At 44.7% G+C, this 14765-nt stretch overlaps 2 protein-coding genes across 2 annotated transcripts in view; both read left to right on the top strand.

Moving 5' to 3' along the window:
• LOC126970509 (uncharacterized) overlaps window positions 1–8781 on the top strand; it is a 48786-nt gene extending 40005 nt beyond the window's left edge. The window contains exons 6-13 of the mRNA XM_050816458.1: window positions 506–605; window positions 1951–2175; window positions 3713–3852; window positions 4605–4746; window positions 6362–6449; window positions 7119–7763; window positions 8131–8210; window positions 8691–8781. Coding sequence (XP_050672415.1) covers window positions 506–605; window positions 1951–2175; window positions 3713–3852; window positions 4605–4746; window positions 6362–6449; window positions 7119–7763; window positions 8131–8151 — 1361 coding nt within the window. The 3' untranslated portion in view covers window positions 8152–8210; window positions 8691–8781. The remainder of the gene's footprint in view (window positions 1–505; window positions 606–1950; window positions 2176–3712; window positions 3853–4604; window positions 4747–6361; window positions 6450–7118; window positions 7764–8130; window positions 8211–8690) is intronic.
• Window positions 8782–11694: 2913 nt separating this feature from the next.
• Window positions 11695–14765, top strand: part of LOC126970511 (putative transcription factor capicua) — a 34295-nt gene continuing 31224 nt past the window's right edge. Inside the window, exon 1 of the mRNA XM_050816462.1 lies at window positions 11695–11753. The gene's annotated coding sequence lies outside the window, so the exon portion shown is untranslated. The remainder of the gene's footprint in view (window positions 11754–14765) is intronic.

A 14765-nucleotide genomic window follows, 5' to 3' on the forward strand; every position in this document is an offset into this window, starting at 1 on the left:
TCACAAGAGCTTTGCCGGCCTTTAAGGAAGGTGTACGCGCTTTTTTTGAAGGTACCCATGTCGTATCGTCCCGGAAACACCGCTCAAGGAAGCTCATTCCACAGCTTTGTAGTACGAAGAAGAAAGCTCCTTGAAAACCGCACTGTGGAGATGGTGAGGATGATATCCTAACTTGTGGCGTGTCGTGCGAAGGTGGAATCAACCCGAACGGCTCCTTTGAGCACTTCCCATGATAAATGCAATAGAAGATGCAAAGAGAACTCACATCTCTACGCAACGCCAAAGAATTAAGCCGATCGGAGATGACTTGATCGACACACGACGAGTCGTCCACTGAGGCCATATCTCCTCTAGTGTTTCGAAGACGATCTTTTATTTTCATTATTATAGTTATTAAAACAAGCTAACACCAGGCCTTGCAGAAGATACAGAAGACTTTGCTAGTCAGATCTTCTGAGTGTTCCTAATTATGTCCTTAGTCCCTATAAACCTTTTTTCTTCACAGATTGCAGCAATAGCAAGCGAAGTAGTCTCCAGAGTCGTGGCAGCACTTCGAGTCTCATCGAAGGCAGTCTCACACCTAGATCTCAACCACCCACTCCTCGGTAGTAAACATATCTGTATCTGAGCAAAAACTTAACCTTACAGTTAGAAAGACGTATGGCTGGATCTTCTATTTCGTACATGGTATACAGTTCATATCAAATAATTTTCGGCTTTCCGTACCGAAAGGGCAAGCTATACCAGTCCTTTGCACAGGAGGCCGGCTAGATTATGGGTACTACAACGTCGCCTATTTCTGCCGTGAAGCAATAATGTGTAAACATTACTCTGTTCGGTCTGAAGGGCGCCGTAGCTAGTGAACTTATTGGGAAAAATGAGACTTAACATCTTATGTCTCAAGGTGACGAGCGCAATAGTAATGCCGCTCAGAATTTTTGGGTTTTTCAAGAATCCTAAGCGGCACTGCATTGTAATGGGCAGGGCGTATCAATTACCATCAGCTGCACGTATTGATCGTCTTGTCCCTTATTTTCATAAAAAAAGCAACAGGAATCTTTAACATTATCGATTATTATGTAGGTACATTATTTTTTTTTCTAAATAATTTAATTAGACTTTGTTTATAATCACTTACCATCAGAGGACCGCTTGCTCTAGTTTACCTCCGATTACAAAAAAAAATAGGTTTGTGCTTCAATTAAGTATTAAGTAAATAAAGTCATCTTAGTCCGTCACTCCTTTGAGTTATCGAACAAGCGTTGTTACATCGCCGAGCATGACCGCTCAGTCTCATAAAATATTCACAAAATAAAGTAATCAGCAGGCATAAAGAAGTAAATCAAGAAAAGCTTTATGTATGTACATTATTATTAATAATAATAATAGTAATAATAATAATATTCACACACTTTTTTTTCACAAATTATCTTGCCCCAAATTAGGCATATAGCCTGTGTTATGGGTTGCAAGACAACAATATATTTAATACAATATACTTACTTAAACATACATAAATACATTTAAACATCCATGTCTCGGACACAAATTCATATCCATATTCATCATATAAATGCTTGCACCTACCGGGATTCGAACCCCGGACCTCTAGCTTAGTAGGTAGGATCGCTAACCAATCGTCTATACAGGTCGTCATGGCATGTTCGTGTACTCTAATTTGGTAATAATTGGTTATATTTTCTCATTCTATTATGCTTAGATCATTAATACGTCTAGTAAGACTATGACAGCTGTGAAAACGTCGAAAAAAAATTGAGTTTAGAGTTTCACTAACAACAAGAGTGTAATAGAAATCGCGAGTGTAAGACGTAGCTTGTCACGCACACTAAAGTACCTGGCACAGTAAAAAACCTGACCTGTTTTCATCGGTTGTCTAACAGCAAGATATTCTATCTAGACATATAAATTAATTAAGCTATTATGGTGTAGATCTCAAGCGGCGACGCCTCACAAGTACAAGAAGGGCGACGTGGTGTCGACGCCCACGGGTATCCGTAAGAAGTTCAACGGCAAGCAGTGGCGGCGGCTTTGCTCCAAGGACGGCTGTACGAAAGAGAGTCAGCGCCGTGGGTTCTGCTCTCGGCACCTGTCGCTGAGGGGAGTCACCAGGTCCTCCAACACGCCTCTCACGCAGTCCTCGCACGCACAGCAGAGGTAATATTGCCAACAAAGTTCAGAACAAAATCTAATAAAAAAAAAAATATTGAATTAGGCGTTACTTTGCGGAAATCCATAATTATACAAATGATTCAAGTTTTCTTTAGAGTTAATTCCGCCAATATTTGTTTTTAAAACAATTCGACACGTGTTTCGCCTCTACACGAGGCATCCTCAGGACGTGTTGTCTCGGCGAAACACGTGTCGAATTGTTTTAAAAACAAATATTGGCGGAAGTAACAGTAAAGAAAACTTGAATGATTTGTACAAAATCTAATATCAAGGAGAAGGTGGAGGGAGACCACACTTGACACCAGGGGCGTGCATATCATATAGGCAATTAGGCAGTGCCTACCACGTTATGAATCTTAATAAATATAGCACTAGTTAATGATAAATTAATTTTATATTAATTTATTTATCAATAACTTTTGATTAATTGTAATCCATATTATTGCCGCTACGAAATAACATGTATGAATTATCTGTGAAACTCCTTTTGATAGGCTTATATTTTCCGAACATTTACCAATGTTTTTTATATTTTTTTTACACCATCGAAAAGTAGAGATTTTGACGAACACAAAACAGGCCAATTTTTGAAAAAAGCTGATATTTTGACGGGTGAATTTTCGATTGAAAATAATTTGGTTTCTTTAATTAAATAATTTTTTTTGGTTTCAAAAATTATCAACTATTCCATTTCGTTCCGTTATTTTATAACCTAACTTCTAATTAACACCCACTCACACAATTTTTCACTACACTAGATACTAAACACCTACGGTAAGCAACTTTTTTCATATTCCAAAACTCAACTAGGACTAGTTAGATCCACAGTGCCTACCTTACTACAAAACCAATGCACGCCCCTGATTGACACCACTTACAAAAATCACATAAACAGAATCGAACGTGTTCAAAAGACACTCATTAAACACGTTATCGATTTAAGATCTCAAGTTATAGAAAAAAGTTCTCTAGATATCTTTCCCCATAAAGTTTGCATTAGAAAAATAAATAGCAATGAACTGTTGAATAGATTAAATATAAATGTACCTCAGAGACCTCCTCGCAACCCATGTCCTTTCTTTAAAACCAATAACACTCGAACGAAACTTGGACAGGACGTTCCAATATCACGTATATCACGCGTATATAACGAATAGCAATATTTAACGTACGAAGCCACGAATAATGTAAAAAACATAGCAACACTGGATATTGGTTGTGACAGGCTCTCACTTTTTGTGAAAAAATGTAGCGGTAAATTGGCAAATTATTAAGTCATTAACTTTTTATAATGGGCAATATTTTTTTGTTCAGAAGTAGTTTTTAGTCACTTTATAGGCAAATTATAGACATTGTTATAGAATGACATTGTGTTCATATGACATAATTGGTAGTATATAGCAATTTAAGATATATCGTATGTGTTAGATGTAAGTTAATATGTACAATAACTGTTGGAGATTTATACAAATAAATAATTAAATTTAAACAAGTTAACTGCATGTTTGTAATATCATTTCAGAAGCAGCAGTAAGTCCCTGTCGTCGAGCGGTACAGGCGTGGAGGGAGACGAGACGTCCCGTGAGTCTGACACCACGCCTCCTAACTATCGCGTCACTGGTCGCTTCGACCCAGACGAGACAGAGGCTGCCAACATGCTGGGTACGTTCTTCAGCTAGCCACCAAAGAGGATTTAAATACTATGTAATTAGGCACTGCCTAAGTAAACAATGAAATTTAATTTAATATGAAATGTGCAATGAGATTTGAAATTAGTTTGATATAGTAATTACAATATGGCAACGAAGTATAATCCAAGTTTGAAAGCGAACTAACGTATTGGATTTAAGCTATCTCCGGTTTTTACAAGATTAAAGCTGTCACCTGTCAATCTATCAATCACTGCACGTTTCATGCAATCGCTTTTTTCTTAGGATACTTTCGCGAGGCTGCTAGCCACTATCTTTCATTACGTCACCTCGTGGAGGAGACATCTAGCCGATGAGGATCCGTAAAGCTTCTAGTTGAGGATGCAGGCTAATAGAGCTACTAATAAATCCTTCAAATACAGTGCTTAAAATGTTCTAGGCAAACTTATTATATTTTTAATTATTGTCCTGTCAGTTTTCACTATTCTTATATTTGTTATTACTTACCAGGAGTAAGTATATAATGTTTGACAATTAGTGATTGCACAATATGCGACTGGCACGGCCCCTGTTATTCCTTTGGTATTTCAAGAGCCTGTGGGGGTCCCATATATGTCACATAAACTGCATGACGTCAATTAGCAAACGGTCCTTTCGATTGGTGAATTTAAAGGAACAGGCAGGTACTGTTCCTGACGTCACTAAGATGGCGGCAGACGACTCATGTTATGGCGCGGGGCTATATGTATGTTTTGTTTACTTCAGTATCGCTGGGCAGCAGTCGGTCGGGCAGCCCGGGCGCGTCGCCGGTGGGGGGCGGGTCCCCGGTGCTCCGCAGCAACGTGTTCGTGCCAATCTCGTCCCCTCAGCCGCCGCACGCGCCTCACCCATACCACCATCTTATCAGGTACATGCCTGTAGCAGTACTAGGAATTTAGTCTCGCTAAACCTCTCGTACTTGCTTTTGCATCTTCCAGCTGTGGCGAGCTCATTCTCGCTCATGCTCATTTTTTTAATTGAAGGACGAGATGAGCAGGACGTTCAGCTTATGGTAATGCCGCTTAGTATTGTCGAATAAGCGTGAGTTGCACATAAAAATAGTCTCTTTATTGAAAATATATTTAATAGGGGTCGATTTAGTTCATTTGAGGAAAAAATTATTTATTTACTGGACTTAACCGAGTAGTACGCATAACGAGTTTAGCTTTGTTTCTGCTGTAAACACTTCGGTTATTACAGTTTCTAGAAAATTCACTAATGTACATACATTATACTATCAATAATAATATAAGGAACCGTTATTATGTTTTTCTACTCCCCTACTTTTATCTTTCATTTATACAGCCTTAATCAGTTATATAAGTGTATAGTTTATTGAGTCTTTGAAAAAGTCTTTACCCTATTGCTTAAAGCATTGTTTACCGTACTATAATGTCGCCAATAAGGCATAGTTGTTTTGGTGCCACAGACAACTAAATGTAGGTATGGTAGGTTCATAGAAATATTAGGTAATACGTAATACATACATAATATTTTCATCTTTAAATCATTAGAGTTAATTTTAATGTCAACTTTAGAAAAAAAACTTGTTGATATAATTTGCCAAGGTGCTGCTAGGTATAATTTGTAATTTTCCCGCGTTGGCTGAATGGGTTTACCTTTGCCATTATTTGAAGGAAAAAACCACTCTACAGAGATAAGTATAATATATATATATATATACAATGCATTTCCCGTCCATTTAAGCGGCAACTCAGAAATTGTAACAATCAGAAAACTATTGTACAAACAAACAAATATCACAATATTTTGTCGTAGAAAAAATATTGTATGTGACACGTTGTATAACTAGAACAAAAACGCTCATGCCGTCTTTCATTGCGATCCAGTGTCCTCCGTGCTATTTATATAGTCGTAACTCCAGTGGATCAAATTTGACATCTTTCAACCGATCATCACGCTATCTGGTATACATAGCTTTTCAAACACGGTCATCACGAAGTACGAATTCGTAAATTTCGCCAATTTATCATATAGCGCTGCAACGTTTTTATACTCTATCTACAGTCTACACTCATGATTTGAATCCTCTATTAAAGACTAAAAAAGTTAGCCTATTGCCACATATTGAAACACCCAATGTCCTGATAACCGTTACATCATCCAAACGAGTATTGTAATGAAATTCAGTACAACATTATATCATCCGTTTTTGTAATAACACACCTTTGGATGATATGGTTATTAGGGCTGGCTTTTTCAATGTTAGCAGTAAGCTAACTGTTTCAGAATCTTTTATGGAGGATTCATATTATGGGTGTAGATAAAGTCTTGTATGCAACTGTTGATAATTAGGTATTAAAACACTTATGTGATACTATCATCACATTCGTGTTTTAATACCCCTTATTACACAACAGTTGCATAAATAACTATGATATGCTATAAGAACAAGCTAAAGTAAAAGTAAAAGAATGGCTTGTTTTACCTATGTATTACTAGAATATAATATAATTTTTCAGACCAGAGTCCCTCCGGCCAGGGCGTGTTGGTTCGCCGGCGGGTGGAGTCGCTACGAGTGTCATCAGGGTATCTCCTGTTTATTACCATGTAAGGAAACACTTAGCTATTTAAATATTTACAAGAGATGTAAATTGTAAAGGTAAAAGATAAAACTTGTCTTACTAACGACTATGAATGCTGACTGTGGAATAAAAAGACGAAAAGCAGAATAAATGCAGTATAAATGGGAGCAGTGGAGTATGGAGTTACTGCTCATATCCCGCCTGTTTTGTTTATACGTGTCAGGATGTATTTAATTATTATCTCTCTCCAGAACCCTTCAAATTTTCCGTATACAGTGTATCCTGTATAATTTTCTGTGGGGCTGTTAACGTGAGTGCTAAATATGTTAATCAGCTAAGTAGTTCAGTCGTGATAGGTTAACAAAAAATAACATTAGAATTTATGGCATTAGTACGGATTATTACTGATCCAAATACAGGCCGTAGATAAGAGATGTACGCAGATTTTAAGATTAGATCGGGGATGTACTGAAATTAGCCTCGTTTAGTAAAAGTCATACTCCCCATTATATTCAGAATGCAAACGATTCTTTCAAATGACTGAAGTGAGCTGTATTCGGGGTATGAATGCTGTTTGGTATCGTAAACAGCCGGTGATGGCTCCTGTAGATATATATTATAAGTTATTTGCTTCCTCTTTTCTGATATGTAGTAGATATGATGCATAACGCTTCCTTTTTTTTATTTATTTCAGAATGAGAATCGTAATGGACATACTTTACAATCCACTCAACATAATCCCATCAGCAATCAAGCGCCAAACATTAACATTCAGAGCAATATGCAATCCAACATGGGTGTGCCCACGCTACATTCAACTCAAAACTTTCCAACCAGCATATCCTCCATCAATAGCATGAACCAAAGCTTACAGACCAGCATTGCTAACCGCGAGAAAGTCGACGATATTCCACACAACCTAGTCTTACATCGAAGCATTCCTTCCACAAACGGAATGGACGTGTACCGCCACCAGACAATGAATCAGCCGCACTTAAGAAACGGCTTGGATATATACAAGCGGGAAGAAATGACGTCACCACAGGGTAACCGTGAAAATTTTCTGCATAGAAGAGTCTCGGAGTACGAGGAGAACGACCGTTCCGTGTCGCAAACGGACGGTCACCCGAAGCGCGAAATACGTCCAATAGAACTTTCCGAGGCTCGCACAATGGAGGACAATAAGAGGATATTAAAGCCGGCGCCGATACAGGCGCGGTTCGTCTCATTCGTCGACGCGGATTCGAAGGATTCGATGAAACGGTTTTACGTCATACCGCAAAATAGTTTGGAGAAGAAAATCGTGTTGATAAAAAACGAGCCCCCCGATACTGTGCAAGTGAGTCTTTGTTTATGCAATTTTAATTAATCAGGTCTCTTCCATTATATATCTATAGTGAATTGGATGATGGAAGATAAATTACTAACACACCATTGCATAGTACATAGTATAGTATTTTTTTTATAAGTTACATATGGACTTAGCAATCTAAGCTCAAAGAAATATATATTTATGTTGTAAATTTTTTCATCTCTCAAATACTCTGAAAATTTAAAAGATGAAATCAGGACTGTTATATTTAGCAAGTTAATAAGGTACTGATAATAAATAGTTTTTACTGTTTATTCAAAGCATGAGTAAAATATCATATATATAGTGATAACAGTTTAATTAGTGCTCTTACAAGGCATATCGTTACAGATAGATCACAAATCGCATCAGCTAACGACGCAGATTAACAACGATCCTGAACCTGAACAACGGACAATAGACAATGGAGATCATGTAAGTATTCATTACTGGCAAATCGCAATGCGATTGGAAAAAAGAAAACATAGTATTACAATGTACAGAGCTTTTAATATATTATGACGGCATGTGTCCGGCTCGAAGGACCAATGTTATGCTTCTAAAATCGTCATAGTTCTTGAAAATATATAAACAACAAGCGGTTTCACCATAATATATACGATATTTAGTAATAATAATTATATATAGAATTTAAATTTTTACACTGCCATCAACCTGTACACAAAAAGAATTATTCGTATTGTATTGGTCGATCCAGATTTTAGTCGGTCAAACAACGATATTTAGCTTTATAATATTAGTATAGATATCTTACTCAATAATAGTTAAATACAAAATACAAAATCTTTTGAGCTGATTATAATAATACTTTATATTGTATTTCGAGCAGACATTTTTTTGGAATTATTATGCAGTAAAGAAAGCATTTTACTAAATGAAACATATCATTTTCAGGTAAATAATGTGAATAGTAGCGCAGTCATAGTACACCCTAGTCAGTTGTTACCCGTTCTACCCCCGCCCACTTCACACACAGCCATAATTGGTAAGTTCTATTGAAAATCATGCATGTGAATATAAATTTACAATGAAAAACTTTTCATATTGAAAATACACAGTCACGAAAGTCAATGAGGTATTTAAATAATTTAGAAATTCTGAAGTCATGGAACAATATAAGTTATAGGTACCATAATGCTGAATGCATTACTTATGCTTTCTTTTCAGAATAGGTGTTGCATTTTTTTAGAGTTATTTGTTGGAAATCGCAACTTGGTATGTCACCATATGCATAGTATGGTATGGTTTGTGCCATATTGAACTATATTTAGACAATTTGTTTTTAATATTAATATATTTGTATTTTTTCTTGTATCGTATGTAAAAGTCACAATATAAAAAATAAAAAAGTCACATTAAATAAAAATACCATTTAAAAAAACCTAAAAAACACACTTTCGATAGAAAACTTAACTAAAAAATCAACAAAAACCATATTTTGCAACTTGAAAAATGGGTAATTTTATCAAATTAGTGTATTGTCATCGGTCCTCGATAAATCTACGAAATTTTACGAAATCTGGCCGTTTAAGTGGGTCAAAATGACATCCAAATGAGTCGGTTACAAACAAACATTACAGGTGAAGCTAATAAAAACATACCGACGAATTGAGAGCCTCCTCCTTTTTTGAAGTTGATTCAAAAGCGTGAAATAGTTATTTATGCAACTGTTGTGTAAAAAGGGGCATTAAAACACGAATGTGGGTTTATTATACGAGGCCAAGCCGAGTGTGATAATAGTATCACATGAGTGCTTTAATACCTAATTGTCAACAGTTGCATACAAGACTTTATCTACACCCATGAATCTTCTAAAAGATTCTGAAACAGTTAGCTTACTGCTTTCATTAAAACAGCCAGTCCTAGTAGTAACCTAATATCATCCATCATTGATTATAATATACAAATAAACTAAGTATTTATGAAAGAATTATTTATTTTAGTAGTAATTTACATTTTGTATAGTGCAATTATTAAAATTCACTTGAATATTATGCTCTTTTGCAGCGTTTAAAATATCTGGCGGTGTGCTGTCAAAACTTGAATCGCTCATTTTTTGTAAACAAAACAATAAAAATATCGAAGAAAAATGGCGGGGATTCGAATAACCTACTTTTTTTTTACGGCGCGCGACGTTCTGGTTGTGTGGAACGCGCGTAAACGAAAATATTCTTTTTTTTGATATTCATACGGGTACGAGGGCTGCACTAAAAGTATCGGGAATGGAATATTTCCACTGTTCCTGTTATATTAAAATCTTTTTAATTGAAAACTCCTTGGTTAAAAAAATCGACGTGTTGACCGGATGATTTCTGCATTTGGTGATGAAGCCCCATCCAAAACCACAATTTATCGCTGGTTTGCTGAATTTCAACGTGGACGTGTCAAGCTCAGTGATGATCCCTGTCAAGGTCGTCCAAAAACTGCAGTCACCAAAGAAAACTTGATGCTGTGCGTAAGCTGATTGAGGAAGATCGACATGTGACATACCGCGAAATTCAGGCTACTTTAGACATTGGCATGAGTAAAATACAAATAATCTTGCATGAACAATTAGGTGTAAAAAATTTGTTTTCCCGATGGATATCGCATTTGCTCTGTGAACAGCAAAAAGCGGCTCGCGTTACTTGGTGCTTCAGAATTCTCGAAAGATTGCACGCAGGATCCTCAAATGCTGTATACAACATCGAATCAGGTGACGAATCCTGGATATACGCGTACGAACCCGAAACAAAAAAGCAGTCACGAGTTAGGGTGTTCGAAAATGAGTTAAAGCCAACAAAAATTGTTCGTTCACGGAGTGTTGCAAAAAAAATGGTGGGCACGTTTGTCTCCAAAACCGGCCATAATGCGACTATTCCTCTTAAGGGACAAAGAAGGGTTAATGCAGAATGGTATGCTAGCATTTGTTTGCCACAGGTCGTTTCTGAACTCCGTAAAGAGAATTGCAACCGCCGCATCATCTTCCATCACGAAAATGCGAGTTCTCACACCGCGCACAGAACAAAAGAGTTTTTAGAGCAAGAAAACATAGAATTATTAGACCATCCGCCGTCTAGTGATTTCTATACTTTCCCTAAAATAAAGAATAAATTGCGTGGTCAAAGATTTTCATCACCTGAAGAAGCTGTGGACGCCTAAAAAACGGCCATTTTGGAGACCCCAACTTCCGAATGGAATGGTTGCTTCAAAGATTGGTTCCATCGTATGGAAAAATGTGTCAAATTTCGCGGAGAATACTTCGACAAGCAATAATAACATTTTAAAATAGTAATGTTGTGTCACTTCCTTGATTCCCGAAATTTTCAGTGCCGCCCTCGTACCACGCATCGAGCAATAAGAATGTGGCTGTCTGTTGAAACTCTTTGCACATGAAGGGATCGAAAAAAAAAAAACAAAGGAGTGTTGTTATGAAATTCAGTATAACATTACATCACTTGTTTGGATAATGTAATGGTTATTAGGACATTGGGTGTTTTAATGTTGGCAATAAGCCAACTGTTTCAAAATTTTTAATAGCATGGGTGTAGATAAAAGTCATAAACAATTGTTCCCTTCTGTAGTATCTTCAAGCGGCGTCGGCGGTGTCGGCGGCGCCGTGTTCCCGTGGCAGTCGCTCGTGCCGCTGCTGCGGGCTGCGTCCCCGCCCGCCGCCCCCGCGCACCCGGCCTCGCCGCGCACGCCGCGCACGCCGCACACGCCGCAGACCCCGCACACGCCGCACACGCCGCACGTCAAGACCGAGGAGCAGATCAAGACTGAGAGCAACGGTAACCAGTATTGTTGTCACCTAGTAACAGTCGCTCGTGCCGCTGCTGCGGGCCGCGTCCCCGCCCGCCGCCCCCGCGCACCCGGCCCCGCCGCGCCCGCCCCGCCCGCCGCACACGCCGCCGACCCCGCACACGCCGCACACGCCGCACGTCAAGACCGAGGAGCAGATCAAGACTGAGAGCAACGGTAACCAGTATTGTTGTCACCTAGTAACAGTCGCTCGTGCCGCTGCTGCGGGCCGCGTCCCCGCCCGCCGCCCCCGCGCACCCGGCCTCGCCGCGCACGCCGCGCACGCCGCACACGCCGCAGACCCCGCACACGCCGCACACGCCGCACGTCAAGACCGAGGAGCAGATCAAGACTGAGAGCAACGGTAACCAGTATTGTTGTCACCTAGTAACAGTCGCTCGTGCCGCTGCTGCGGGCCGCGTCCCCGCCCGCCGCCCCCGCGCACCCGGCCTCGCCGCGCACGCCGCGCACGCCGCACACGCCGCAGACCCCGCACACGCCGCACACGCCGCACGTCAAGACCGAGGAGCAGATCAAGACTGAGAGCAACGGTAACCAGTATTGTTGTCACCTAGTAACAGTCGCTCGTGCCGCTGCTGCGGGCCGCGTCCCCGCCCGCCGCCCCCGCGCACCCGGCCTCGCCGCGCACGCCGCGCACGCCGCACACGCCGCAGACCCCGCACACGCCGCACACGCCGCACGTCAAGACCGAGGAGCAGATCAAGACTGAGAGCAACGGTAACCAGTATTGTTGTCACCTAGTAACAGTCGCTCGTGCCGCTGCTGCGGGCCGCGTCCCCGCCCGCCGCCCCCGCGCACCCGGCCTCGCCGCGCACGCCGCGCACGCCGCACACGCCGCAGACCCCGCACACGCCGCACACGCCGCACGTCAAGACCGAGGAGCAGATCAAGACTGAGAGCAACGGTAACCAGTATTGTTGTCACCTAGTAACAGTCGCTCGTGCCGCTGCTGCGGGCCGCGTCCCCGCCCGCCGCCCCCGCGCACCCGGCCTCGCCGCGCACGCCGCGCACGCCGCACACGCCGCAGACCCCGCACACGCCGCACACGCCGCACGTCAAGACCGAGGAGCAGATCAAGACTGAGAGCAACGGTAACCAGTATTGTTGTCACCTAGTAACAGTCGCTCGTGCCGCTGCTGCGGGCCGCGTCCCCGCCCGCCGCCCCCGCGCACCCGGCCTCGCCGCGCACGCCGCGCACGCCGCACACGCCGCAGACCCCGCACACGCCGCACACGCCGCACGTCAAGACCGAGGAGCAGATCAAGACTGAGAGCAACGGTAACCAGTATTGTTGTCACCTAGTAACAGTCGCTCGTGCCGCTGCTGCGGGCCGCGTCCCCGCCCGCCGCCCCCGCGCACCCGGCCTCGCCGCGCACGCCGCGCACGCCGCACACGCCGCAGACCCCGCACACGCCGCACACGCCGCACGTCAAGACCGAGGAGCAGATCAAGACTGAGAGCAACGGTAACCAGTATTGTTGTCACCTAGTAACAGTCGCTCGTGCCGCTGCTGCGGGCCGCGTCCCCGCCCGCCGCCCCCGCGCACCCGGCCTCGCCGCGCACGCCGCACACGCCGCAGACCCCGCACACGCCGCACACGCCGCACGTCAAGACCGAGGAGCAGATCAAGACTGAGAGCAACGGTAACCAGTATTGTTGTCACCTAGTAACAGTCGCTCGTGCCGCTGCTGCGGGCCGCGTCCCCGCCCGCCGCCCCCGCGCACCCGGCCTCGCCGCGCACGCCGCGCACGCCGCACACGCCGCAGACCCCGCACACGCCGCACACGCCGCACGTCAAGACCGAGGAGCAGATCAAGACTGAGAGCAACGGTAACCAGTATTGTTGTCACCTAGTAACAGTCGCTCGTGCCGCTGCTGCGGGCCGCGTCCCCGCCCGCCGCCCCCGCGCACCCGGCCTCGCCGCGCACGCCGCGCACGCCGCACACGCCGCAGACCCCGCACACGCCGCACACGCCGCACGTCAAGACCGAGGAGCAGATCAAGACTGAGAGCAACGGTAACCAGTATTGTTGTCACCTAGTAACAGTCGCTCGTGCCGCTGCTGCGGGCCGCGTCCCCGCCCGCCGCCCCCGCGCACCCGGCCTCGCCGCGCACGCCGCGCACGCCGCACACGCCGCAGACCCCGCACACGCCGCACACGCCGCACGTCAAGACCGAGGAGCAGATCAAGACTGAGAGCAACGGTAACCAGTATTGTTGTCACCTAGTAACAGTCGCTCGTGCCGCTGCTGCGGGCCGCGTCCCCGCCCGCCGCCCCCGCGCACCCGGCCTCGCCGCGCACGCCGCGCAAGCCGCACACGCCGCAGACCCCGCACACGCCGCACACGCCGCACGTCAAGACCGAGGAGCAGATCAAGACTGAGAGCAACGGTAACCAGTATTGTTGTCACCTAGTAACAGTCGCTCGTGCCGCTGCTGCGGGCCGCGTCCCCGCCCGCCGCCCCCGCGCACCCGGCCTCGCCGCGCACGCCGCGCACGCCGCACACGCCGCAGACCCCGCACACGCCGCACACGCCGCACGTCAAGACCGAGGAGCAGATCAAGACTGAGAGCAACGGTAACCAGTATTGTTGTCACCTAGTAACAGTCGCTCGTGCCGCTGCTGCGGGCCGCGTCCCCGCCCGCCGCCCCCGCGCACCCGGCCTCGCCGCGCACGCCGCGCACGCCGCACACGCCGCAGACCCCGCACACGCCGCACACGCCGCACGTCAAGACCGAGGAGCAGATCAAGACTGAGAGCAACGGTAACCAGTATTGTTGTCACCTAGTAACAGTCGCTCGTGCCGCTGCTGCGGGCCGCGTCCCCGCCCGCCGCCCCCGCGCACCCGGCCTCGCCGCGCACGCCCCGCACGCCGCACACGCCGCAGACCCCGCACACGCCGCACACGCCGCACACGCCGCAGACCCCGCACACGCCGCACACGCCGCACGTCAAGACCGAGGAGCAGATCAAGACTGAGAGCAACGGTAACCAGTATTGTTGTCACCTAGTAACAGTCGCTCGTGCCGCTGCTGCGCGCCGCGTCCCCGCCCGCCGCCCCCGCGCACCCGGCCTCGCCGCGCACGCCGCACACGCCGCACACGCCGCAGACCCCGCACACGCCGCACACGCCGCACGTCAAGACCGAGGAGCAGATCAAGACTGAG

The sequence above is a fragment of the Leptidea sinapis genome, chromosome 21, assembly GCF_905404315.1.
Source record: "Leptidea sinapis chromosome 21, ilLepSina1.1, whole genome shotgun sequence".
Lineage (NCBI taxonomy): Eukaryota > Metazoa > Arthropoda > Insecta > Lepidoptera > Pieridae > Leptidea > Leptidea sinapis.